The sequence below is a fragment of the Jaculus jaculus genome, chromosome 15, assembly GCF_020740685.1.
Source record: "Jaculus jaculus isolate mJacJac1 chromosome 15, mJacJac1.mat.Y.cur, whole genome shotgun sequence".
NCBI classification, from domain to species: Eukaryota; Metazoa; Chordata; class Mammalia; order Rodentia; family Dipodidae; genus Jaculus; species Jaculus jaculus.
This window is the reverse complement of record NC_059116.1, coordinates 68,169,967-68,194,461: the sequence shown is the minus strand read 5'-3', so window position 1 is coordinate 68,194,461 and position 24,495 is coordinate 68,169,967. Positions and strand designations below refer to the sequence as shown.

At 43.4% G+C, this 24,495-nt stretch overlaps 1 protein-coding gene and 1 non-coding gene across 3 annotated transcripts; one reads left to right on the top strand and one right to left on the bottom strand.

The window, feature by feature from the left end:
* Nucleotides 1-370: 370 nt before the first annotated feature.
* Nudt5 (nudix hydrolase 5) lies at nucleotides 371-24,321 on the bottom strand. 2 transcript variants are annotated; one of them, XM_004662372.2, is made up of 10 exons: nucleotides 24,170-24,321; nucleotides 16,492-16,599; nucleotides 14,542-14,609; nucleotides 10,368-10,417; nucleotides 7,070-7,177; nucleotides 5,270-5,365; nucleotides 3,381-3,482; nucleotides 2,040-2,048; nucleotides 1,859-1,912; nucleotides 371-610 (listed from the first exon to the last, which is right to left on the bottom strand). In XM_004662372.2, exons 2-10 carry the CDS (start codon nucleotides 16,552-16,554, stop codon nucleotides 501-503), a joined length of 660 nt encoding a protein of 219 aa, XP_004662429.1. In that variant the 5' UTR covers nucleotides 16,555-16,599; nucleotides 24,170-24,321; the 3' UTR covers nucleotides 371-500. The 2 variants fall into 2 exon arrangements, with proteins under 2 accessions (XP_004662429.1, XP_044991014.1); XM_045135079.1 differs by lacking the exon at nucleotides 16,492-16,599 and having other exon boundaries at nucleotides 24,170-24,273.
* On the top strand, nucleotides 1,309-1,437 carry LOC123455205. The gene has a single exon (XR_006633752.1). It is a non-coding gene; the product is annotated as a small nucleolar RNA SNORA19 (small nucleolar RNA).
* Nucleotides 24,322-24,495: the final 174 nt, after the last annotated feature.

Genomic DNA, 24,495 nt, shown 5'->3' with positions numbered 1-24,495 from the left:
GGAATCCCCTATAGGGGGTCTCTCTCTCTCTCTCTCTCTCTCTCTCTCTCTCTCTCTCTCTCTCTCTCTCTCTCTCTAACTGTTGAAACACTACTGCAATAACAGCTCTTTGCAACTCAACTACCTAACTTTTTACTTTGGGGCTTGAGGGTAAGAATAGCTGACCTAACTTGTAACTCAAGTCTGTAATCCTAAGAAATCCCCACACCTTCCCAATTAGATTAAAAATGTAGCAGATGATGTTTTCAAAAACTAGAGTAAATGTAAATATCTGCATTTATGTTTTTTTTTTTCATTAGTATTAGCTAGCATTTAGCAAGTTTAAATGAAAGTTATATCCTGTGTGTAATTACAGTCCCATACCACCAACTTGCATTCTGTGCTTTTATTTTATGAAAAAACTGTTTTCAAATCTACATTCTACTACATCAAATACAAAGTCTTAGTAATGAAGGCCTGGAGTCTCATTTACCAAAACTTGGCTAGTGTCCTCTTTGGCCTTAAAATTTCAGGAACGGCACTTCAAATGGCTTCGTGTTTGCATGTTTCAGCGCCAGAGCATAGGAGTAGACTCTGGCATCCACGGTGAGATGTTCTTCAGCTACCAAAGCTAATGAAGCAAAGAAACAATTTAGAGATGCACTAACGTCAGTCCAGTGTTTACTTCTGAATGCCACTTTCCCTGCTAGATGCCTGTGATAGGGTTTCTGCCTTCAAAGTTATTACTTTAGAGGAATAATGGATTCCAGAATTTTCAGCCTATGACAAGAGCATCAGGGATAATATTACTTGTTACAACAGCGAAGTTGTATGTTTGCATATCCAAGTATTTTATTTATAGTCAGGGGAGGAGACAGTATACAGTGTCTAGTTTAGGGGTTCTGGTATCTACCCTAGTGCTAGAGAGTCCACAGGGCCAGCTGTGTGCTCAGCACTGGAGGGAAACTACCAAGGATGTGGTGGTCTCAGTCCCGTTACAGTAGGGCTTAGTGAAGACTGTCTGACTACATGAGAGTTGTTGTTTGCTTTGAGTTTCCCGTTTTCCTAGCCTCTTGCCTGGAAACAAGCTCAAAGATGGTTTGACCCTTCAAAGCAGGGCTCCTGTCCTACTCTGTATGGCAGGTACTTTCTTAAGTGCTAGATGCTGCTCTTTGTGGCAAACAGATCTCTTGCACCTCAAATGTTCCTTGCTGAATAAATGATTGGTTACTTAACCTGTGTGAACTGATTATCTTTTGCTTCTAAGACCAGAAAAAAAGTTAAGTATGCAAGAGAAGGAAATTTTTTGAGATCAAAACTTCTTTACTTGTGCACATTTCATTGTCTTTTTTCTTCATATCAAGAGAAAAGATATTTCTGATGTGCTAGACAAATCTTTGGAGGTAAATTAGCAGCATGACTTATTTAGCCATTGCTGTCAGTCACCTTCGGACAGGATCAGGTAGGTCTGGGTGGATTTGGTATGTCTTTATTGTGCTGTGTTTTAAGTATTAAAGATGGAAAGAATTAGAGGTGTATTAGTATAGTACTTCTGACATATAAACTATAACTCTCAATTTAATGAATTTTAGAAAATGTTTCAGAAAAGACATTTAAAGAGACCTGTTAACCCACACCTTGTTTTCTTTGGTTTTACATAATAAAAGAAAAACAACTTCTTGACATAGAATGTTTTGCTCAAAATTTTCAAACTCATTACTTGGAAAAGAAAACTAGCAGTGGTCAACTGTAGTTTTACACAAGTTTTTAGGCATCTGACCTTAATGAGACAAATAAAGAAATTGTATTTAATATTCTATTTCTAAGAGATGGGACAGAGAAAAGAGAGAAAGTTGGGTAGTATCTTAAAAATGCTTACCATCAAGTCTATTCAGCAGGTCATTCTTTGGTAAAGAAATGACTTCTATAAATTCTAAACAAACAAAGTGTCAAGTGAACACAAAGCTGACAAACAGGAGCCTACCACAACCACCCAAAATGTCAGCAGCTGCTACCACTACCGCAGTCATTGGCCAGCCACTGGAAGTTGAGTAACGTACCTCCATCCCCTGGAAATAAGCAGAGGGAAAGCAGTTTAGAAGGGCACAACTTTGGAAGACGTCCCAGACAGGCTTCCTACGAATATAACAGAAATCCAAGTCTCTACTAACTTAACTTATATCATGGTAAAGTCACTTTAATAGCATAAAATTAATCTCCAAGCATTTGACAGCACATTTTAAACCATTTTCTGTAATGCACGTTTCTTTACACATATATCTGCAGTAAAATGTACATAACAGGATTTATCATTTTAGGGGGCAAATCAGATCGCTCAGTGGCTAAAGGTGCTTGCTTGAAAAGCGTGCTGGCATGGGTTCAATGCCAATGCCCAAAGTGGAGAGTAGTCTAGAGTTGGTTTTCAGCAGCAAGGGGCCATGGTGTATCCATATGCACTCTCTCAAATAAATACAAGTATATTAAAAAATTTCTCATTTTAACCATCTTTAAGCAGTATTAAATAGCTTTCATAATGCTGTGCAATCATCATCACTCTTAGCATCCTGAACAGCAACTCCTCATCCCTGGTGACCTTCACTTTCTCTTTCTATGAGGTTGTCACCACGAGGTGCCTCAGCAAGGATCAGCCCTTTTACGTCCTGCTCAGTTCACTCAGCACAGTGTTGTCATGGTTCATTCACTGTGAAGCAGGCTTCATTCTTTAAGGCTGGATGATACTCCACTGCATCTGTATGCGATGTTTTGATTAGCCACTGCTGACGGACGCTTGTTTCCAGTTGTGTGTGGTGCTATCAACATAAGGATCTGAGTCTCTGCTTTCAATTCTTTTTAGTTTATATCTAGAAATGGCAATGCTGGATCACACTGTAATTCTGCATTTAACTTACCATTTATTTTAACTTATTTTCATGTGTATGTGTGCATGCATGGCCAGACACTTGCACTACTTTTTGTGTCAGGCTTTAATGGGTGGTTGGGGAACTGAACCTGGACCAGCCACCTTTAAGTGCTGTGTTATCTCCCTAGACCCCTATGTTAACTTTTTGAGGGATTTCCAAATGGTCCCAATGGTCAATTTCTAATTTCCCAGTGGTCAATAGCTATTGACATCACACCCGCCAGTCTGGCACAGGAGGCTGAAGACACCAAGGGGGGTTTGAAGCTTTACAGTTAGGGTTGTGGTTCATAGTAAGTGGGCATATGTGTCTTGCAGGAAGGAAGCATAAAGGCCAACAGAATGCTAGAAAGGAAATGCCAACATTAGGGAAGCAGATGAGTCCCACTGAAGAATGTGTGGATGACCGCTTCTTTTCATGGGAAACCAAGCAAGTTAAAAGATATTTAATGCAACCCAGCCAGCTTAGATGTAGCTCACTCACCTGGTTTTGGCTTAGGCCTTACGTTTTCTGCGTCATCACCATTGATGGTTACTGTCACAACGTGTGTAGTGCAGTTTGATAAACCTGGATCCATACACACAGCTATGAAAAGAACAACTTATCTTAAGAAATCAAGAGGTACTTTAGCCCCTTTACACCTATTTCACCACTTCAATGTAGGAACACGGTGGGACACAGAACTGACACAGGAACATTATGCTTTGTATAGCTGGTCAGCAATACTATAGGACCATAGAGCACATAAGTACTAAGTTCTTAAAAGATCCCCAGAATTTCTGAGTGAAATTTGGTTAAGCCAGATAGGATAATTTATTCCAATAAGTTCCAAGGTGGCGGGGGGGGGAGGGGCAGAAATAAACGATTAAAGGGCGTGACATACAAAAAAAGTGAGTAATAAGACTGGGGGATTCTGAAAGAACTTAAATTTCTTAAATTTCCAATTTCAAGTCCTTCTTACTCAAATTCTTCTCATAGAAAAAAGCTTGTAGATGTAGTTCAATTTCCCCACCTCACCAGCTTTTTAAAAATATTTTATCTAGCCAGGCATGGTGGCACATGCCTTTAATCCCAGCACTTGGGAGGCAGAGGTAGGTAGGAGCACCGTGAGTTCAAGGCCACCCCAAGACTACATAGTGAATTCCAAGTCAGCCTGAACTACAATGCGATCCTACTTCAAAAAAGCAAAACCAAAAAAGAGACAGAGAGGCATATACATGAGAGAGAAAGTATGGGTTGCTAGTGTCTCTTGCCACTGTAAACAAATTTCAGACACACATGCCACATTGTGCACCTGGCTTTATTTAGGCATTAGCGAAATGAACCTGGGCCATCAGGGTTGGCAAGTAAGTGTCTTTAACCACTGAGCTATCTCTCCAGATACCCCTCCCTCTTTAAAAAATATATTATTTATTTGCAAGAAGAGGGAGAGAAAGAGATAGAATGGGCACACCAGAACCTCCAGCTGCTGCAAAAGAATTCCAGATGCATGCACCACTTTGTGTATCTGGCTTTATGTGGGGACTAGGGAATCGAACCCAGGTTGTTAGGCATTGCAGGCAAGTGCCTTAACCACTGGACAATCTCTCCAGCCTCTCATACCATCCCTTTTATTTTTATGACACAGAGACAGTTGGTGGACCAGAGCCTCCAGACACTGCAATCGAACTTCAGATGTGTGTGCCACCTAGTACGTATGTGCAGCCTGGCATGCTTGCGTCATCTTGTGCGTCTGGCTTATGTGGGACCTGGAGTGTGGAACATGGGTCCTTAGGCGTCATAAGCACCTTAACTGCTAAGCCATCTCTCCAGCCCCCAACCCTTTTTTGAAGAGAGGTTTGAGATAGGGTTCCACTCTATACTTGAGGCCAACCTCAAACTTGTAGTCTTCCTGCCGCCAGTGTGTGAGGTGCTGTGTGCCACTACAGAGCTGGAGCCCAGTCTATGAATTCGGTCCACTGAATTAGTGAAAATAAAAGCCACCTGAATTCCAACCATAACGATCCCCTAAATAATTTTTTTTTTTTAAGTTTTTTGAAATAGGGTCTTACTCTAGCCTAGGCTGACCTGGAATTTACTGTGTAGTCTCAGGGTAGCCTCCAACTCATGGTGATCCTCCTACCTCTACCTCCCAAATGCTGGGATTAAAGCCGTCTGTGCAGCACCACACCCGGCTTCTCTCTTTAAAGTAAGGTCTCACTCTAGCTCAGGCTGACCTGGAACTCACTCTGTAGTCCTTGGCTGGCTTTAAACTCACAGCCGCCGTCCTCCCTCTGCCTCCTAGTGCCAGGGCTACAGTCGTGCACCTCCACGCCCAGCTGTAATCAATCTTCTTACAGGACCTTATTGTTAAGTTTTCAAGCAGTACAAACCTGGAGAACATTCGGCAACATCTCCTTTGTAGCCAGTCTCCTCCTCCAGCTCGCGAAGAGCAGCTGCTTCTGGGCTCTCACTGTCATCGATGAGGCCTGCGGGTGATGGGGAAGCCAGGGCTGCTTTAAGCCTTTTCTAGCGGGTGTTGAGGAACAGAGTAACAGCCACTACACTGTGGTCTTACAAACAAAACTAATGCTTGCACTTTTTTATATGTATTATTATTTTATGCATTATTTGCAAGGAGAAAGAGAGAGAGAAAATGGGCACATCAGGGCCTCTAGGTGCTGCAAATGAACTCCAGATACATGTACCACTTTGTGCATCTGATTTTATTTGGGTACTTGGGAATGGAACCCAGGTCATTAGGCTTTGTAGGTAAGTGTCACCTTAACTGCTGAGCCACAACAATAAAATCCTTGACAGACTAGGTTTTGACAGTTACTATTCATTCCTCTAGTTTAGATCTAGATGGTTTTTCTTTTCTTTCTTTCCTTTTTTTCCCCCAGGAAGAATCTCACTCTTGCTCCAGGCTGGCTGGCCTTCAACTCAAAACAATCCTCCAACCTCAGCCTTCCTAGTGCTGGGGTCAAAGATATGAGCCACCAAGCCTGGTGGCAAGTGGATTTAATATACCCATTTTCTCCCTCTCTTCTTGTAAATAGATGGTTTAGTGGTTAACTGCTTGCCTGTAAAGCCTAAGGACCCCAGTTTGAGGCTCGATTCCCCAGGACCCATGTAAGTCAGATGCACAAAGGGGCGCATACATCTGGAGTTCATTTGCAGTGGCTGGAGGCCCTGGCGTGCCCATTCTCTCTATCTGCCGTCTTCTCTCTCTTTGAAAAAAGAAAAAAAGTAAAACATGAGGTATTCTGTTTCTGTCAATGTTAATTTCTTATTACCATGGGCTGGGCTTTCCCACCCCAGTGCTGGAGATGGAATGTAGGGCTTCATACATGCTAGGCAAATGCTCTACCTCTGAGCTACCCCTAGTTCCACCAGCTTGGCTATAAGTACAGATAACCCATCATTCATGATCAATACATGAGGCTTAATCTCTCAGATGGGGCAATCCAATAAAGTCTTAATACAGTGCATTGAAGTTCTGTATAGTTTCTATAACACTGGACTGAAAACAAAACGTCTACATGAAATTAAGAAAATTTTGGGGTTTAGATATAAATGGCAGATAGAGTGGTCTTTTCCAGTCATGGCTTTAAAAATTTATTTTTATTTATTTGACAGTGACAGAGAAAGAGACAGACACACAGAGAGAGAGAATGGGCACACCAGGGCCTCCAGCCACTGCAAATGAACTCCAGATGTGTGCGCCCCCTTGTGCATCTGGCTAACGTGGGTCCTGGGGAATCGAACCTTGAACCCGGGTCCTTAGGCTTCACAGGCAAGCACTTAACTGCTAAGCCATCTCTCCAGCCCTCCATTCATGGTTTTTTGAGTTAAGAGTATAACCTACTTATTGGAAATTTCATATCAGGTGAAGGGTAGTAGTGAGAGAAAGTGAAATAAGTTGAGAAATGAATAGCAATTACTAAGAGACGAGACACCACAGCAAGTCAGTAGGTTAGCCAGGAGAGGGAGGCTCATATCATCTCTGTGGTTTCAGGTGATTCCTGATGTAGCTGGGGGCTCGAGGGCACTTCATTATAGAAATGGTTTTGATTTACTTACAACCACATGAGTAGATGAAAAGGTGCTAAAGATGTAAGCCTTGTGATTCTCAGGCTTTGCCTTGTGTCAGGCTGCTGGGCTCTGAAACCAATGAATGCTGAGTTACTCACCTGCAGGGAACTCTAGGCAGTAGCCACCCATCGGTGGTCGGAACTGTTTCACCAGAACAATACACTCATAGTGAAGAGTTCTTTGTAGAACTGGGATGATTGATACACCTGCCAAAAAGGAACAAAGCAAAAAAGTCTCTAAGAAAGGAGCTTAGAACAAGCCAAGAAAACCTTCAGATTTGAAATGAAACCCTCACATTTAAACACACTTAGCACCCAAAATCCACGCTGAATTAGCCAGCAAGCATTAAGAAATTAAGTTTGTAGTGCTGGCAGTTATCACTGGAATCTAATCTCATTTAAAATTGTACTTCAAGAAAAATAATCACAGTGCTAGGAAGATGGCTCAGTTGTTAAAAGTGCTTGTTGCTCAAGCATGGGGACCTGAGTTTTGATCCCTAGCACCTGTGTAAAAGCCATCTAGGGTGGTGTGTATCTAATCCCAGCACTGGGGAGGTAGAGACAAGGGGTTCCTGGGGCTTGTAGCAGGCTAGTCTAGCTGAGTCACTGAGCTCCTGGCTCAGTGAGACCTTGTCTCAAAAGATAAGATGGAAAAAAAGTAGATGGCAAACCCTGTTGCTGAAGATGCCACATGCTTTGGTTGCAGGACTGAGAAATAAAGCTTGAACTGAGCTGGAAGCTTCCTCCCTGTTGTTGAGCTTGCATCACTGCCAGAAGGTCCCATGCATCCCGTGGACCCAATGGGCTACATAATTGACCAGCCAGGCACAATGTGCTCACTGGTATTAGTAATGGCATGACTGTTATGGGAGTAACCAACTGCTTCCTGCTTGAATTTGAGGCACATTCCATAGGAGGGAATTCATGTATGATACTGAAAACTTAGTCAAAAGTCTGTGGGTGGGAGGTTATAGGTCCTAGGAGAGAACCTAATACTGTTGATTGACTAAATGAATATGTTGTGCCCATCAAAATACCCACTAAATATCTATGGTTTCTTTTTATTGAAAAATATTTTACTTATTTATTTGAGAGAGACAGAGGAAGAAAGAGAATGGGCATGCCAGGACCTCCAGCCACTGCAAACGAACTCCAGACACATGCATCCCCTTGTGCTTATGTGGGACTTGGGGAACCAAACCCAGGTCTTTAGGCTTCACAGGCAAACACCTTAACTGCTAAGCTATTTTCCCAGTGCCCCCCACCTTTTTGTTTTGAGGGAGGGTTTCATTCTAGCCCAGGCTGACCTGGAATTCACTATATCGTCTCAGGGTGGCCTGAAACTCATGGCGAGTCTCCTACTACTGCTTCCCAAGTGCTGGGATTAAAGGTGTGCGCCACCATGCCCACCTAAATATTTATGTTTATGCCAGTATAGTTGCACTTCTCTTGGCTTTGGTCAGAGAAGATTCTGTTGTACTGGGTGGCAATTACTGGGGAGAGTCAAAACTCGTCAAAGTGCTGAGAATAAATGCTGCTGACTGTTCAGCAATAGGCATCTATAACCTCTCCAAGTTCCAGGGGACACTGTGGAAGAGGAAGTGGACAGAATGTAAGCAGACAGCAGGGAGTTCTGTGGAACAGTCTTTTGTATGTCACACTGCTCTTTCATCTATGAGGCCACAGTGACTATCACTGCCTACACAAGATTGGGCCAATTAACATTCCATCATGGATGGTAGAGCTTTGAGGTCCCCCCAGTGTGGAGGTACTGAGCCAGAGATTGGGGGGACATTTCTTCAGTAGTGTCACCGTGGGTAACTTGCTGTGCTCAGGTAATTGGCCTCCACCCACGCTCATGCAAGCAGCTCCAGTTAAACTCAGTGAGAAACACACACACCAAAGCAGAAGGGGGATTAGTTGAGAAGGGGTTCAGTGAGAGAACACGTCAGTAACAACTATTTATTTTATTTATTTGAGAGAGAGAGAGAGGCAGGTGTGTATGTGAGAACAAGAGAATGAGCACGCCAGGGCCTCCAGCTGCTGCAAATGAACTCCAGATGCATGTGCCACTTTCTGCATCTGGCTTACCTGGGTCCTGGGGAACTGAACCATGGTCCTTTGGCTTTGCAGGCAAATGCCTTAGCTGTTAAGTCATTTCCCCAGCCCAGTAACAACTATTTTTCCCCCCATATAGTATTTATTTTGCAAGCAGAGTGAGACAGAGACAGACAGACAGACAGAATGGGCATGCCAGGGCATCTAGCAGCTGCAACTCCAGATGCGTGTGCTACTGTGCATCTGGCTTTATGTGGGTACTGGGGAAGCACACTTGCGTCATCAGGCTTTGCAGGCAAGCGTCTTAGCACTGAGCCTTCTCCCCAGCTTAATAACAGCTGTTATATTTTTTTTTTAAAAAGGGAGAGAAGCAGAAAGATTGTAACAATTTTTTTTTGGTGGGGGAAGGGTTCAAGATATGGTCTTGCTCTAGCCCAGGCTGATCTGGGTGGAATTCACTATGTAGACTGAGGCTGGCCTCAAACTCACAGAGATCCTCCTACATCAGCCTCCTGAGTGTTGGGATTAAAGGTGTGTGCCACCACACCTGGCTTTAGCAATATGCCAGTAAAAAAGACAGAGCTGAGGGCTGGAGAGATGGATCAGAGGTTAAGTGTACTTCTTGTGTAAGCATCAAGGCCTAGGGCCTGAAACTGCCCAAGTTTGAATCTCTGGATCCCACGTAAACAGCGAGGCCTGACTACGTATGCCTGCACTGCAGTTCCACAAGAAGGAGCAGAGACTAGGGAACTCCCTGGACTCTCACAGAACCGCAAGCTCCAGAGCCAGGAAACGACTCCGGCCAAAGGGTCTTACTGAGTACAAAGAATGCTAGCAGTCTTAACGTCCACAGACACAGCATGTACTTTCCAGCTATCCTTATGTGTGTTTGGCTACTAAGGTTAGTACAGGTGGGCTGGAGAGTGGTTCAGTGGTTAAGGCGCTTGCCTGTAGAGCCTAGGGACCAGGGTTCAGTATCCCAGTACCCATGTAAAGCCAGATACACAAAGTAGAACATACATCTGGAGTTCATTTGCAGTGGCTGGAGGCCCTGGTGTGTCCATTCTTATCAGTCTATGGTGAACAGCATATCTATTCTTTCTATTATTTCTATTCTTTTTATCTCTCTCTACTTGCAAATAAATAAAAACACTGTTCTAAGCTGAACAGGAGTCAGAAATTACTTACAAAGAAGTTTTAGTTACACAGCATTACAAAAACTATAGGTGCACAGATAGATTATTATTGATAGGAAGGTCACCCTGCTGAGGTCTCCGCTTACATGAAGCACCCCTACAGTCGTGCGCTAATCCCCTTTGTAAAGTTACCATAATCATACCATCCGCAGTCTGTCCCTTTCTGGTTGTCCGTTTCACTGTTTCCCAAGTTCTGTGCAGGCAGAGAAAAAACAATCATTAGTGCCAAAGAATGTTCTTGGGTTTTATGTATACACCCAGAACTTCATAAACACAGTGCATGCAAATGACTAATGAAATCTGTCAAAGAGGATCAAAACAAGAAAGATCTGTATCTCAAAAACACCCAAATGCCCTTTCTTCTTTCCTTCTTTTCTAGAGGCAGAGTCTCACTCTGGCCTAGGCTAACCTGGAACTCACTCTGTAGCCCAGGCTGGCCTCAACACACAGCAATCCTCCTACCTCGGCCTCCCGAGTGCTGGGATCAGGCATGAGCCACTATGCCCAGCATGCACTTTCTTACAGTTTATATAAGTACAAAGAGAACTGTAGCTACCCTACATCTAAGCCTCTGGTTGCCATCTAAGCAGAAAGCCTGCTGAGTCGTGAAGTTACTGCGCACTCACAATGCTTTGGTTTGGATCATCAATCTATGGTGAGCAGCACAGCTGGTATTACAGCCGCAGAGGCCATTAGCAGTGATGCAAAGTAAGCCCTTCTCAAGGACAAAAGACAGCGGGCACAATGTGACCCACTGAAGTTACACTCATTTTTAAATATGTTGCTAAACTACACAACTTAAGAAAGTAGAATTTTCCTATTTATTAACCAAGATATTATTAAATTTTAAGAGCCCAACTTTGCACGAGTGAGGCATTGCCCAAAGGGGAAAGATGGTCTGTAGAGGAAAACGTGAGGCAGATGTCACATACTTGCTTCGTTTTATGACTTGATTCCTTATTGTAATTTGTTTCTGGCTGTATGCTCTTCAGGTTTTGCTAACAACTCTGCTATTCGACATGTTCTTACAGGAACATTGGCCAGAGTGATGTGGAAAATCCAGTTGTGGGAGAAGGGTATATCAGGAAAACTTCCTTCTCTCGGTCCCATCATAAGTGGAAAAATAATCTTAGGATCCCTTCCAACGGAAGGGATGTTTTTGGGTGGTTCTAGGACTTGGGATATGAATACTACATTTTAATAAGCTGTCCCACTCTGAGGAACACTCCTGTTTGCTTGCTTTTTTTTTTTTCCTGGCTGTTCCTAAAGTTGAGAAGACCACATTTTTATATAAAAAATTCAAATATTTAATCTGGCTTAAAACAAGAAATAATAAATCCAATAAAATTCCCTCTGTAAATGACATCTTTCAACATTAAACTCAAGTTGTAAAGTATCAAAATGAACTTATGAAAATCAAACTGACCACTATGACAAGTCACAGCAGCCTAACATTCCTGTTAGTAGCAAGAAGCCAACCAACAAGCAATTTCCAGTAAGCACGTAATAAAGTTTGCAAGAGGCAAAACACCTTTTAGCATAGCTCTCTCTGCTGCCTCCTAGGGTTAGTCCTAAAGACTGAAGAAGACAGTGCTGGGAAAAACACTGACGGTCCCATCCCAAACACACTAGGAATAAGGGAAACAAAAAGAGTAACGTCATTATAGTGTTAAATTGAAATAAATAAGCATCAATGAGTCACGAATTATCAGCAAGAAAATATTAATGCATTTATGAGATACTAGAACAAGAATGCCCCGGACAGCTCCGACAATCTTACAGGGATGCTGAGAGATGTGTATTTGCAGGGGAATGAGCAAGTCTTAGTCTTGACTTGTCCGCCAGCTAAACCCAAAGCAGTAACCTCCTGACGACAGGTTTCTTCTTTGCATAACTGGGGAATGAGTCTATTATCTTGAAAACCCCTTCTGGTTTGAGGATTCTGCTTCTGCTTCCACTCATTAGTCTCTTGGGCTAGAAAAGTCTGTTGGTTCTCTTCTATCTAGTCTGCCAGGGCAAGAGGCGGGAGGGCAACAAGACTTCAGCACCACCTTGGATGTCAGTATAGGAACTTACTAGTAAAATTAATTCTCCATTCCCTTCTTCCAGGAAAGACAGTATAACCAAGTCTTCTTTGGCTACTTCACCCTTTATTTATGTGCTTTTATATGAAGCAAGAGAGAACATATCTTTGTAAATTTATAGAACATGGTGTACGGAAAGTACAGATTCATCCCTCAAAGTTAGCACTGTGGTAGAAGATGGTAATGGCTTTACAGAAGACTTCATTAGAAGCCAGGAGAAAAACTTATGGGTGCAAAGGAGATAAACATGCTGTAAGGAGGCAGTGCACACATGGTAGTTTGGTTGAGACTTTATAGCCCACTCAAATTACTAAGTAAACTCTGGAATGTCATCCAGAAATGAGAAATCTGGAGAAAAATACCCAAATGACTCCAACATATACCTCTGACTACTAGTGCTGGATGAAAAGACTAGTCAGGGGAGGGGCCAAGTTGGTGTGAAATAACAAATATTCTTTTATTTTTAAAGTTTTTGTCCATGTATAAATTGTATGTTAAGCATATTCCCACTCACTCAACACTTAGCATTTACACTAGTGTGAAGTGCTGTATTTTGTGATTTGAACTACATTATAAAGGAAAAATCATCATCAAGGGGAAAATTTTTAGTGAATACTTTTTATGTATAAAACTGCTTCCATACAATAGATCATTTCCCATTTTCCAGCATGAGAATTACTAGATTAGCAGTTACAGCATCGCGTGTGTGTGTGTGTGTGTGCAGGCATACAAGCTCGATATACTCATGTGGAGGGCAGAGGAGAATGTCAGTTGTCCTCTATTACGCTTTGTTCTTTTTGGCTTTCCGAGGTAGGGTCTCACTCTAGCCCAGGCTGACCCGGAATTCCCTATGTAGTTTCAGGTGGCCTTAAACTCATGGCGATCCTCTTACTTCTGCCTCTCGAGTGCTGGGATCAAGGGTGTGCTAAGCCTGGCTTCTATTATCCTCTCAATCTCTCACTGAACTTGGAGCTGATGTGTTTCCAGTCGGAATGGCTTAACGATCACCAGAGATCCTCCTGTCTCTGCCTTCCTCAGGGGTGGACAGGCATGTGGCCACACCCAGATTTTTATGTGGGTGACTCACGCTTGCACAGCAAGTGCTCTTATCTGCTGGTCATTTCCCAGCCTGTTAGTGTCCTATGGCCGTAGACAGACATAGTGAAAAATGTGATTTCTATTTTTTTTCCAATTTATATTTCTACTTGCAAGGTCTACATATCTCAAGATTCACTTCAAAATCAACAATGTTTTTATTTTCTTTTTGGGTCTTCTTAGACATTAAAAGCGGGTTTTACTAGTAGGATGCAATATGAACCTTACATATTAACCTTGTCTGCTTAGTTGTTAAGGTTGATCCAAAAATTCTAGGTACACATTATAGGGGAGATCGGAGTTTAAAAATACATTACTGATTACTTACTTTAACAAATTTATAATCTAGTTTTTTTTTTTTCTAAAATATTTGACAGAGATAAAGAGGCAGAGAGAGAAAAAAAGAGAATGGGTACACCAAGGCCTCTAGCCACTGCAAACAAACTCTAGACACATGTGCCAGCTTGTGCATCTGGCTTACATGGGTCCTAGGGAATTGAACTTGGGTCCTTTGGCTTTGCAGGCAAGCACCTTAACTGCTAAGCCATCCCTTCAGCCCAATCCAGTTTTTTTTTTCTTTTTTTTTTTTTTCATTTTTTGAGGTAGGGTCTCACTCTGGTCCAGGCTGACCTGGAATTAACTCTGTCGTCTCAGGGTGGCCTTGAACTCACGGCGATCCTCCTACCTCTGCCTCCTGAGTGCTGGGATTAAAGGTGTGTGCCACCACGCCCGGCAGTTTTTTTTGAGACAGACAGAAAGAGAGAAAAAATTGGCACACCAGGGCCTCCAGCCACTGCAATTAAACTCCAGACACGTGTGCCATCTTGTGTGTATGAGTCACCTTGCATGCTTGCGTCACCTTGTGTTTGGCTTATGTGGGACCCAGAGTGTCAAACATGAGTCCTTAGGCTTCACAGGCAAGCACCTTAACAGCTAAGCCATCTCTTCAGCCCTATAATCCAGTTTGACTCAGGGATTATCAATGATCCAAACATTTCAGCAATGAAATATGAATTTCATTAGTCTTTATTGAAATAAGAGTTTGTAATGAGGAAAATATCAACACTTATGGCAGATAATCAACAGAGATCTGGGGAACCAAGATACAAATAAGTTTACAAAAGAAAACAAGGTTTACCTAGTTTTACCAGTAGGATCCATGTAAGTTGTTTTTTCAAGCTTGATCCATTTTCCTTCTGCAATTAACTAAAAGGAGATCAGATAGTAAGTTGGGGAAGTTTTGAACCAAAGTGGTCTTCTTTTTTTAATCTAAAAGAGTATTTTTCTTATTTCAGATTTTCTCTATGCCCTCCACCCCAACAAATCTGCCTTATTTCTGAAGATCTGCAGGCAAGTATTCAGAGTAAGTATCAGAAGCAGTAGCCCTCTTACTACCTGCTCTCTCCCTTCTTGACAGCCCTATCTAGTAAATGTCAGCAACTTTCACAGACAACACAGAGAGACTTCAAAACAAAGCAATTTGAGAATACCAAAATAAAAGCTGTAAAACCTCACCTGAACACCAAGAGATTGACATATGCCCTAGAACTCAGTGATTAGCAATCTTTCCATCTTCCCTCCCTCCCTCCCTCCCTCCCTTCCCCTTTCCCTTTCCCACCCTCCTTTTGTTCTGTCTGTCTTTCAAGATAGGGTTTCACTGTAGCCCATGCTGACCTGGAATTCACTATGTAGTCTCAAGGTGGCCTCAAACTCATGGTGATTCTCCTACCTCTGACTCTTCCCATTGCTGGAATTAAAGGTGTGCGCCACCCTGCCCAGTGCTTTATTTTTTACATATTTTTTGAGGGTTTTAGTGTAGCCCAAGCTGGTTGGGAACTCAGTCTGTGTCCCCAGCTGGTCTTGAAACACAGCTATTCTTCTACCTCAGCCTCTCCAGTGCTGGGAATAAAGGGTGAATCATCACACCTGGCACAATTTAGGTTCTTACTGTTTTTAAACATGTATGTCGGGATGAAAAACAATTACAATAATTAAATTTCAAATGTCAAAGTCCTAAAACCCATATAATATGTTTTTATGCCCAGGAAGCATTTAATAAGAATTAAGACTTTTTCTTTCTTTTTTTTTTATTCTTTTTTATTATTATTATTTTATTTGAGAGTGACAGACACAGAGAGAAAGACAGATACAGGGAGAGAGAGAGAATGGGCGCGCCAGGGCTTCCAGCCTCTGCAAACGAACTCCAGACGCGTGCGCCCCCTTGTGCATCTGGCTAACGTGGGACCTGGGGAACCGAGCCTCGAACCGGCGTCCTTAGGCTTCACAGGCAAGCGCTTAACCGCTAAGCCATCTCTCCAGCCCAGAATTAAGACTTTTTCTATCAGGAGCCAAAATCAACTAGTCTCAATTTCACTAATACACATAGTTACGAGGGATAAAACCACTGTTCTCATACAAGAGCAAAATGCTGGAGGCCCAAAATGGGAATAGGAAACACATTTAAATATTGTTTTCAAGAGTGAAAACAGCTGGATGTGATGCCACATGCCTTTAATCCCAGAACTCTGAGGCACAGGTGGGAAGATTGCTGTGAGTTCAAGACAACCCTGAGACTATATAGTGAATTCCAGGTCAGCCTGGACTAGAGCAAAATCTTACCTCAAAAATCCGGCCTGGCATGGTGGCGCAAACCTTTAATCCCAGCACTCAGGAGGCAAAGGTAGAAGGATAGTTGTGAGTTCAAGGCCACCCTGAGACTACATAGTGAGTTCCAGGTCAGCCTGGGCTACAGTGAGAACCAACCTCAAAAAGCTGCCCCCCCCCCCGAAAAAAAAGGAATGAAAACAGGGCTGGAGAGATGGCTCACCCATTAAAGGTTTATAAAGCCTGCTGGACCCGGTTTGATTAGCCAGGACCCATGTAAAGCCAGAAGCACAAAAACAATGTATGCATCTGAAGTTTGTTGGTAGTGTCAAGATTCCCTGGTATTCCCACTCTGTCTCTCTCAAATAAATAAAATTCTAAAAAGAATGAAAATAAAATTCATCTAAAACAATTGATAAACTACATATTTCTTTTAAACTTAGTGTTATGAGGGGTGGGAAAGAAAAGAGAAAAACAGGTTCACCTCTTCTGAAAGCACACACTGCTTGGTATTCTGGGAGGAGTCTGGCGATTTTTGGTTCTCCATTGCCAACCCTGTCAGTCTTCACAGTGCTCAGGTGAGAAGACCACACTGCAAGACAATGAGATTTGCTTAGACTACAATGGTTTTTTTGTTTTGTTTTGTTTTTCAAGGTAGAATCTTGCTCTAGTCCAGGCTGACCTGAAATTATACTACGTAGTCTCAGGGTGGCCTCAAACTCATAGCAATCCTTCTGCCTCTGCCTTCCAAATGCTGGGATTAAAGGCATGTGCCACCACACCCAGCTCCAATTTCTTTTTGAGGTAGGGTCTTGCTGTGTACCTCAGGATGCCTTGAATTCCCAAACCCTCTGGCTCAGTCTCCCAAGTGAATATTCTAGGATTAAAGGCATACAACTGACTTATAGTTAAGCTTTTGTAGAGTTGTGGCAGCAATTTCTACGTCTTACTCTCCCCCCTCTCGTTTTTTTTTTTTGCATGTGCTTGCATATGCAGTGTGTGTATGGTGTGTGCATGGTGTGCAGATGGGTTCAGCCCATGCACATGCATGAGGAGGACAGATGAGAACATAAGGTGCCTGTCTCTTACCAATCATCTGCGTACCTTGAAAAGGGGTCTCAGCCCAGAGCTACTCTTCCTTCCAGTGAGCCCCAGAAATTCTCAGCTCTCTACCTCCCATGGACTGAGATTACAAATGAATCATGAGATTAATGTCCACACCCAGTTGCTTACATGGGTTCTACAGGGAAGACCGTGGTGGGCTGAGAGACCACTCACGCTTTAAGAGGCAAGTCCACTGAATTACTGAGCCACCTCCCCAACTTGTTTCCTTTCTCTTTAAAAGGCTTGGAATGCCAACTTACTAATAAGTTTGCACTCTTAGGTCTTTCCCCAGCCTCAGCTGTGCTTGGAATTGGCCCTAGGGCTTCACCCATGCTAGGCAAGTGCCTGAGCACTGAGTTATACCTCTTCCACTTACCCATTTTGAGACAGGGTCTCATTTAGCCCAGGCTGGCTTTCATCCTTCTGCCTCTCCTTCCCAAATGCTGGGATTACATGCATGTCCCACTACACCTGCATTTTAGTAAGTTTTTTTTTTTTTTTTTTTGAGGTAGGGTCTTGCTCTAGCCCAGGCTGTTCTAGAATTCCCTATGTTGTCTCGAACTCACAGTGATCCTCTTACCTCTGCCTCCTGAGTGCTTGGATTAAAGGTCTGCACCACCATGCCCAGCCATTTTAATAATTTTTTGAAAAATAATTTTGTTTATTATTTATTTGCAAGGAGAGAGAGAGAGAGAGAAATGTGCCTGCTAAGATTTCTTTCCACTGCAATTGAAATCCAGGTACATGTGCCACTCTGCATCTGGCTTTATGTGGGTACTGGGGAATTGTACTTGGGCCATTAGGCATTGCAAATAAGCACTTTTAACTGCTGAGCCATCTCTTTAACAATTTAAAGGTTATAGTTTAATGACTTTAAGTACCCATTTACAGTAAAGTTCCAGAATATAGCAAAACAACCTTTTGACAGTGTAAATTACCAGAAATAATGTCTGTAATCTCAGCACTTGGGAGACAGAGGCAGGACTGCCACACAAGAACAACCTGGTCTACTGTATGTCAACTCTGTCTCAAGGAAAAAAAAAAAGCAGTTAGACAAGTGACTTCAAAAGTATATGGTAGGCCCTTGGCTATGTTGGCTGCATTCTCCAGGAACCAGACTCTCCTGATCCCCATTTTGGTCCTGGATCTCCAATCAGTACAGATCATGGCAGGATGCAGTTCCTCCTCAGCTTTCCAGTCTGATGAAGCGCCCTTTGCCGCCCCCATGGTGAGTTGGGTGGTCGGATACCTGCAGGTTCTATTATATACCTATATCCTTCTGATGCCCAGGACCTAGGGCAGAATTCTCCTGCAGTCTCTGCCACATGCGTTGCTCAAGATGATTGTGCCCATAATCTAGATGAGCAAAGCTTTTGTTGTTGTTCTGTGGTGGGTCTTGCTCAGTCTCTAACACATTTTCTTTGCAGAAGTACTGGAGGCTTTAGGCTGGAGAGATGGCTTAGTGGTTAAGGCACTTGCCTGTGAAGCCTAAGGGCCCAAGTTCGATTCCCCAGTACCCATGTAAGCCAGATGCACAAGGTGGCAGATGTGTACTGGAGACTTTATGTTTGTACTCTGCCCTGGCATTCTATACTGCCAAATCTGGGGACATACTTGACCTGTCACATCACCTGGTTGAGATCTACTTCATAGGGCTTGCTTATCACAAGATGCACCCATGACATCAGCATGAAAGATTCAATACGACATTGTGAAGAGGGAGAGAAAGTAGGATCATTAATCTGCATGGATGTGAAGGCCATAATGATCCAGGTAATGTAAGGTAAAAGTGAGCACTTTCTTGTTTACTCAATGGCTGCCCAGTCTAGAGCCCTGCACAGTCAGGAAAAAAAAAAAAAAAAAAAAGGGATATGGATGGTACTCCATACCTCACAGCCCTCTTCACTCAACCAAATTATTACTTCAGCCAGTTGTGGTGGTACACATCTTTAAGCCCAGCATTCAGGAGGCAGAGGTAGGAGGATCTCTGTGAGTGTGAAGCCAGAGTGATTTTTCAGGTCAGCCTGTGCTAGAGTGAGACCTTAACTCAAAAAAAGCAAACAAACAAACAAACAAACAAACAAACAAAAAACAAAAACCCACAACCACATATATACACACATACATACATACAGTTTGGTAAAATTATCATGAGGATCAAAGTATGTCAGTGATATCACAGGTCTGTGTGTATGTTTGGATACAGAGTATCCTTATGTAGCTCAGGCTGTTTAAATTCAGGGCAATCCTCCTGCTTCAGTCACATGCTGAGAGTACAGGTGCAGGCCACTATCCTGAGCCAATACCCAGATGTTTTAAAGATGGGGCAAGTCATATCCACATGGGAGGCAGTGAAGAAAACAATAAAAACCTTTCAAAAGAGGGCTGGGCAGATGGCTCAGTGGGAGGCAGACACAGAATTATTTCCCAAAAGCTCACAGACCAGTTAGCCTGGTGAATGCAATGAAGAACGGTAACAGAGGCCTCAGTAAAGGTAGAGAGAGGACTGTCAGCACAATTGTCCTCTGCTCTCCACATTCTCACCAGGGACTGTGCACTTACTCATCACACCACATGCTCACCACGGCGCGTGCATGTCCTCAGCACACACCACATCACTATGGCAATGGACACATGCACACACACACCACATGCTCACCATGGCGCGTGCATGTCCTCAGCACACACCACATCACTATGGCAATGGGCACATGCACACACACACCACATGCTCACCACGGCGCGTGCATGTCCTCAGCACACACCACATCACTATGGCAATGGGCACATGCACACACACACCACATGCTCACCACGGCGCGTGCATGTCCTCAGCACACACCACATCACTATGGCAATGGGCACATGCACACACACACCACATGCTCACCACGGCGTGTGCATGTCCTCAGCACACACCACATCACTATGGCAATGGGCACATGCACACACACACCACATGCTCACCACGGCGTGTGCATGTCCTCAGCACACACCACATCACTATGGCAATGGGCACATGCACACACACACCACATGCTCACCACGGCGTGTGCATGTCCTCAGCACACACCACATCACTATGGCAATGGGCACATGCACACACACACCACATGCTCACCACGGTGCGTGCATGTCCTCAGCACACACCACATCAGTATGGCAATGGGCACATGTACACACACACCACATGCTCACCATGGCGAGTACTCATCCTCAGCACACACATCACTATGGCAATGGGCACATATACACACACACCACACCACATGCTCACCATGGCACACACAAACCCTTAACCCAAACACCCACATAGTCAAGCATCAATTTAGGCATGTTTAAAATGCTATTTCATTTTGACCTTTATTTTTTGGCTTTAAATTCTAGCTAAAGAAGTGGATACAATTCAAATTACATAGAAAAACCATCTGAGCTGGCTAGGAATACAGCTCAGTTACTAAAGTGCTTGCTTATCACAAGAAGTCCTAGGTTAGATCCCTTGCAACCTATGTGGAGGTAGGAGGGTCAGGAGTTTAATGTCCATCTCATCTACATTGAGTTTGAGGTAAGCATGGGCTACATGAGACCCTGTTGAAAATAACAACAACAAAGAAACACCAAAACAAAACAATACCAGTAACAAAACAATACCAGTAACAAAAGCCATTTAGTAAGGAACAAAGAAAAAAAATCAGTATAACTGTATTTAATAGTTTTGGTACAATGATACAACTTTAAAAATTTACTTTTTTTCTTTTGTTTTGTGGTAGAGTTTTACTCTAGAGCTCAGGCTGACCTGGAATTCACTATGTAATCTCAGGGTGGCCTCAAACCCACGGTGATCCCCCTACCTCTGCCTCCTGAGTGCTGGGATAAAGGTGTGCACCACCAGGCCTGGCTTTAAAATTTTACTTTTTAAAAGAAAATATTCTGGGCTGGAGAGATGGCTTAGCGGTTAAGCGCTTGCCTGTGAAGCCTAAGGACCCCGGTTCGAGGCTCGGTTCCCCAGGTCCCACATTAGCCAGATGCACAAGGGGGCGCATGCGTCTGGAGTTCGTTTGCAGAGGCTGGAAGCCCTGGCGCACCCATTCTCTCTCTCTCCCTCTATCTGTCTTTCTCTCTGTGTCTGTCGCTCTCAAATAAATAAATAAATAAAAACTAAAAAAAAAAGAAAATATTCTCTTTTACTATACCATTTAAGGTAAGACTTTGGTACCTACATCAAATGGGCTTAAGTGCCCTTTTACCTACTGATTAACCATTCTTAGATAATGTAGAGTTGATACTGGTGATACTGATACTGTTAAGTTGATACTGATGAAATTCATGGTTTTTTTTTGGTCTTGTCTTTCCTGTCAGGTATGGACGGTGGGTAGGCAGGGAGATAGAAAGCTAGCATAAAATCCGATTCTAGTATTTCATGACTTATAATGATTTACCACATAGTTTATTATCCTACCACTTAATTCTGGTTGAGCAAGCAGGAACTGACCGTAATGACCCTCGGGAAGGTTAACTGGTTATGGCCATGTTAGTAATGAGACTTCCAGAGGACCTGTTGCAATAGTTCAGGCAGGAGGTAACATGGCTTTCAGTGACAATTAACAGCAACAAGAAACATTTAATTCCTTTCTGATGGCAGCTGAGTATTTGTCCTAAAACAGCTTTTAGGGAAACGGTAAATCCAAGCCAGGACCAAGGAGGTAATTTAAAGAGCCTGGAACATCAGGAGGAAGGGCTAGTAGTACAGTGTTTGCAGGTGTGTTCGTAAGATAGCTAGTGGATAAAGGCAGCTGATAGTTGGAAATACTAATCTAGAAGTCATGCTATGGATTCAGAGAAATGTGCTTTTTCACACTTTGGAATTATGTAATAAATCCCCTCCCTATAACCTCCTGACTACTGACTTAAAACATGACTATCATCTGATTCTAAGAACACTACATAGCTATGTAAAGACAAAAATGATAAGTAGTTAATTGCGCTATACTGGTGAAAACACACACCATCTTCTGTTTGCAATGTCAAATTATTAGATGCTAATTAAACATATAACATTACTAGGGGTCTATTATAATGCTAAAAAGTTACTGAAAACACTTTAAAAGTAATATAGCCTGAATGAAAACCTCTGTATTAGTTTCCTTCCCTGTAGTATATGTGTTTAAGCTTGGAAATTTCACTGATTGTCTACCAATAACTGCAATGCTATATTAAAGCTTTATAAATTGCTTCAACCACCATGCCCAAATGTTTTCTCTGAAAAAGTATTATTCCTGGGCTGGAGAGATGGCTTAGCAGTTAAGGTGTTTGCTTATGAAGTGTAAGGACCGAAGTTCGACTCCCCAGTACCCATGTAAGCCACACGCATAAGGTGGCACATGCATCTGGAGTTTGCAGTGGCTAGAGGCCTTGGTGCAACCATTCTCTCTCTCTCTCTCACTCTCTCAAATAAATAAATATTTTAAAAAGTGTTATTCCTCTCAGATAGATAGTATTCATGGTTGTTTTCTCCCACACATTAATTACTACCCTTAACAAAACACCTTACCCACTGCACCCCAAATGGTGTTAACATTTCCTCCAGCTGCAATGCTCAGTGTAAGCCTGAGCTCTCCCTTGGAAGCATTCTCCAGAATAAAAAAGAAACGGGCTGGACAGATGGCTCAGTTGTTCAGGCGCTTTCCTGCAAAGCCTAACAACCCGGCTTCGAGTCCCCAGTACCCACGTAAAGCCAGATGCACAAAGTCAGCATGCACCTGGAGTTCATTTGCAAAGGCTTTAGAAGCCCTGGTGCACCCATTCTTTCCCTCCCTCCTTAGAAATATATAAATAAAATATATTTTTTTCTTTTTTTTTTTTAAATTTATTTATTTATTTATTTGAGAGCGACAGACACAGAAAGACAGATAGAGGGAGACAGAGAGAATGGGCGCGCCAGGGCCTCCAGCCTCTGCAAACGAACTCCAGACGCGTGCGCCCCCTTGTGCATCTGGCTAACGTGGGACCTGGGGAACCGAGCCTCGAACCGGGGTCCTTAGGCTTCACAGGCAAGCGCTTAACCGCTAAGCCATCTCTCCAGCCCTAAATAAAATATTTTTTAAAAATAGAATTTATGGAATATTGCTTCTTTCCCTCAGAACACGTATCAGGAGTACTTACAAATCACTACTGCCCAGCTACATCAATCTTCACTCTGCAACTTTATGTAACACATTTATCTCTGCTTTTACAATATATCTTTTTAAAGCAATGTTCCCAACTAACCACTTAACCGGTAACATTTTAGAAAGAAACAAATTATAATCCAGGGAGACTTCTACTTGAAATATTGACAGAATTCTGTCATTTCTAACAAACACCTTTCTTAAGAAGTCTACCGTGAATGGGGTTTTAAAATTAAAGGTTCTTAGAGTGGGCTAGGAAAAGTGCCATCTTTGGTGATACCTGAAATGTGGAGCCTTTAGACATAGGTTCCTGGGACAAAGCTAAGGCTTGGAACTGAAGGAAGCGCCACTACGTTTTAAAGATGCGTCTGTGAGCTGGTGATTTCTACTTCTTTAAGAAACAACACAACTTTGTGGGGGAATAGTTGGTATTGCAAGGTCAATTACAATTCTTCCAGTATTTATGATTCCATCATTACAGAGACATCGATAAAAATATGTTTTCCCACTCTGGTAAATTTTTCGGGGTGGAATTAAATAAAGAACGCTCAAAGGAGGCACTTTCCACCTTCTCCCCCGCCCCCTCCTTTTTCAGATTAACTTCGCCTCTTTTACCTCCCCCCGCCCCAGAATCCTACATGCGGGGTTTCTTCCTTCTACCGAATGAAAAGAGAACATTTTCCTCCTTTGCCGATGCCCCTGCCGGTACGCTCCAGCCCTTACGGCGGTACTCGCCGCCGCGTCCGCTCGCTCGGGGTCCGGCGCTCGCGTCCCGGGTCTGCCCCGCGCGCCGCTGCCCGCACTGCGCCCGCCAGATGCGCCCGCGCCCTTCCTCCTCCTCCTCCGCTCCGCAAGCACACTCAGTGCGGGGATTGGCTCGCGCCCACTTACCTGCACCAAGCGAGGGATGGGGAAAAGAGCGGGACGAGAGGAGAAAAGGACGCGCCCGAAGCCCTAGTTGCAGCAGCCGTCCGGGCCACGGCTTAGAGACCCGGCGGGCGCCTCTCGTGGAGCAGCGAGGATGTGCACGCGTCCTCCTAGCGGCACCCGTAGGAATCCCTCCGTGACCTGGCGTGATGATTACCTTCCGGGTCGAGGTGCGCTTCGCGTGAAAGCGGAGCTGTACGTCTCCTAAATTTCCTTTCTGTACACTTTCGCAGTTACCCTTTTGTGACTCGGACTGTTTTTGTGTCCGCGCGTGTGTGTGTGTGTGTGTG

Coding starts and splice junctions, on each gene's coding strand:
- Nudt5 (XM_004662372.2), bottom strand. CDS start 16,554: ATGGAGAACCAAAAATCGCCAGACTCCTCCCAGAATACCAAGCAGTGT. Junction 14,610..16,491: donor AGTGTGTGCTTTCAGAAGAG/GTGAACCTGTTT, acceptor ATCTCCTTTTAG/TTAATTGCAGAAGGAAAATG. Junction 5,366..7,069: donor CTGCCTAGAGTTCCCTGCAG/GTGAGTAACTCA, acceptor CATCACCCGCAG/GCCTCATCGATGACAGTGAG.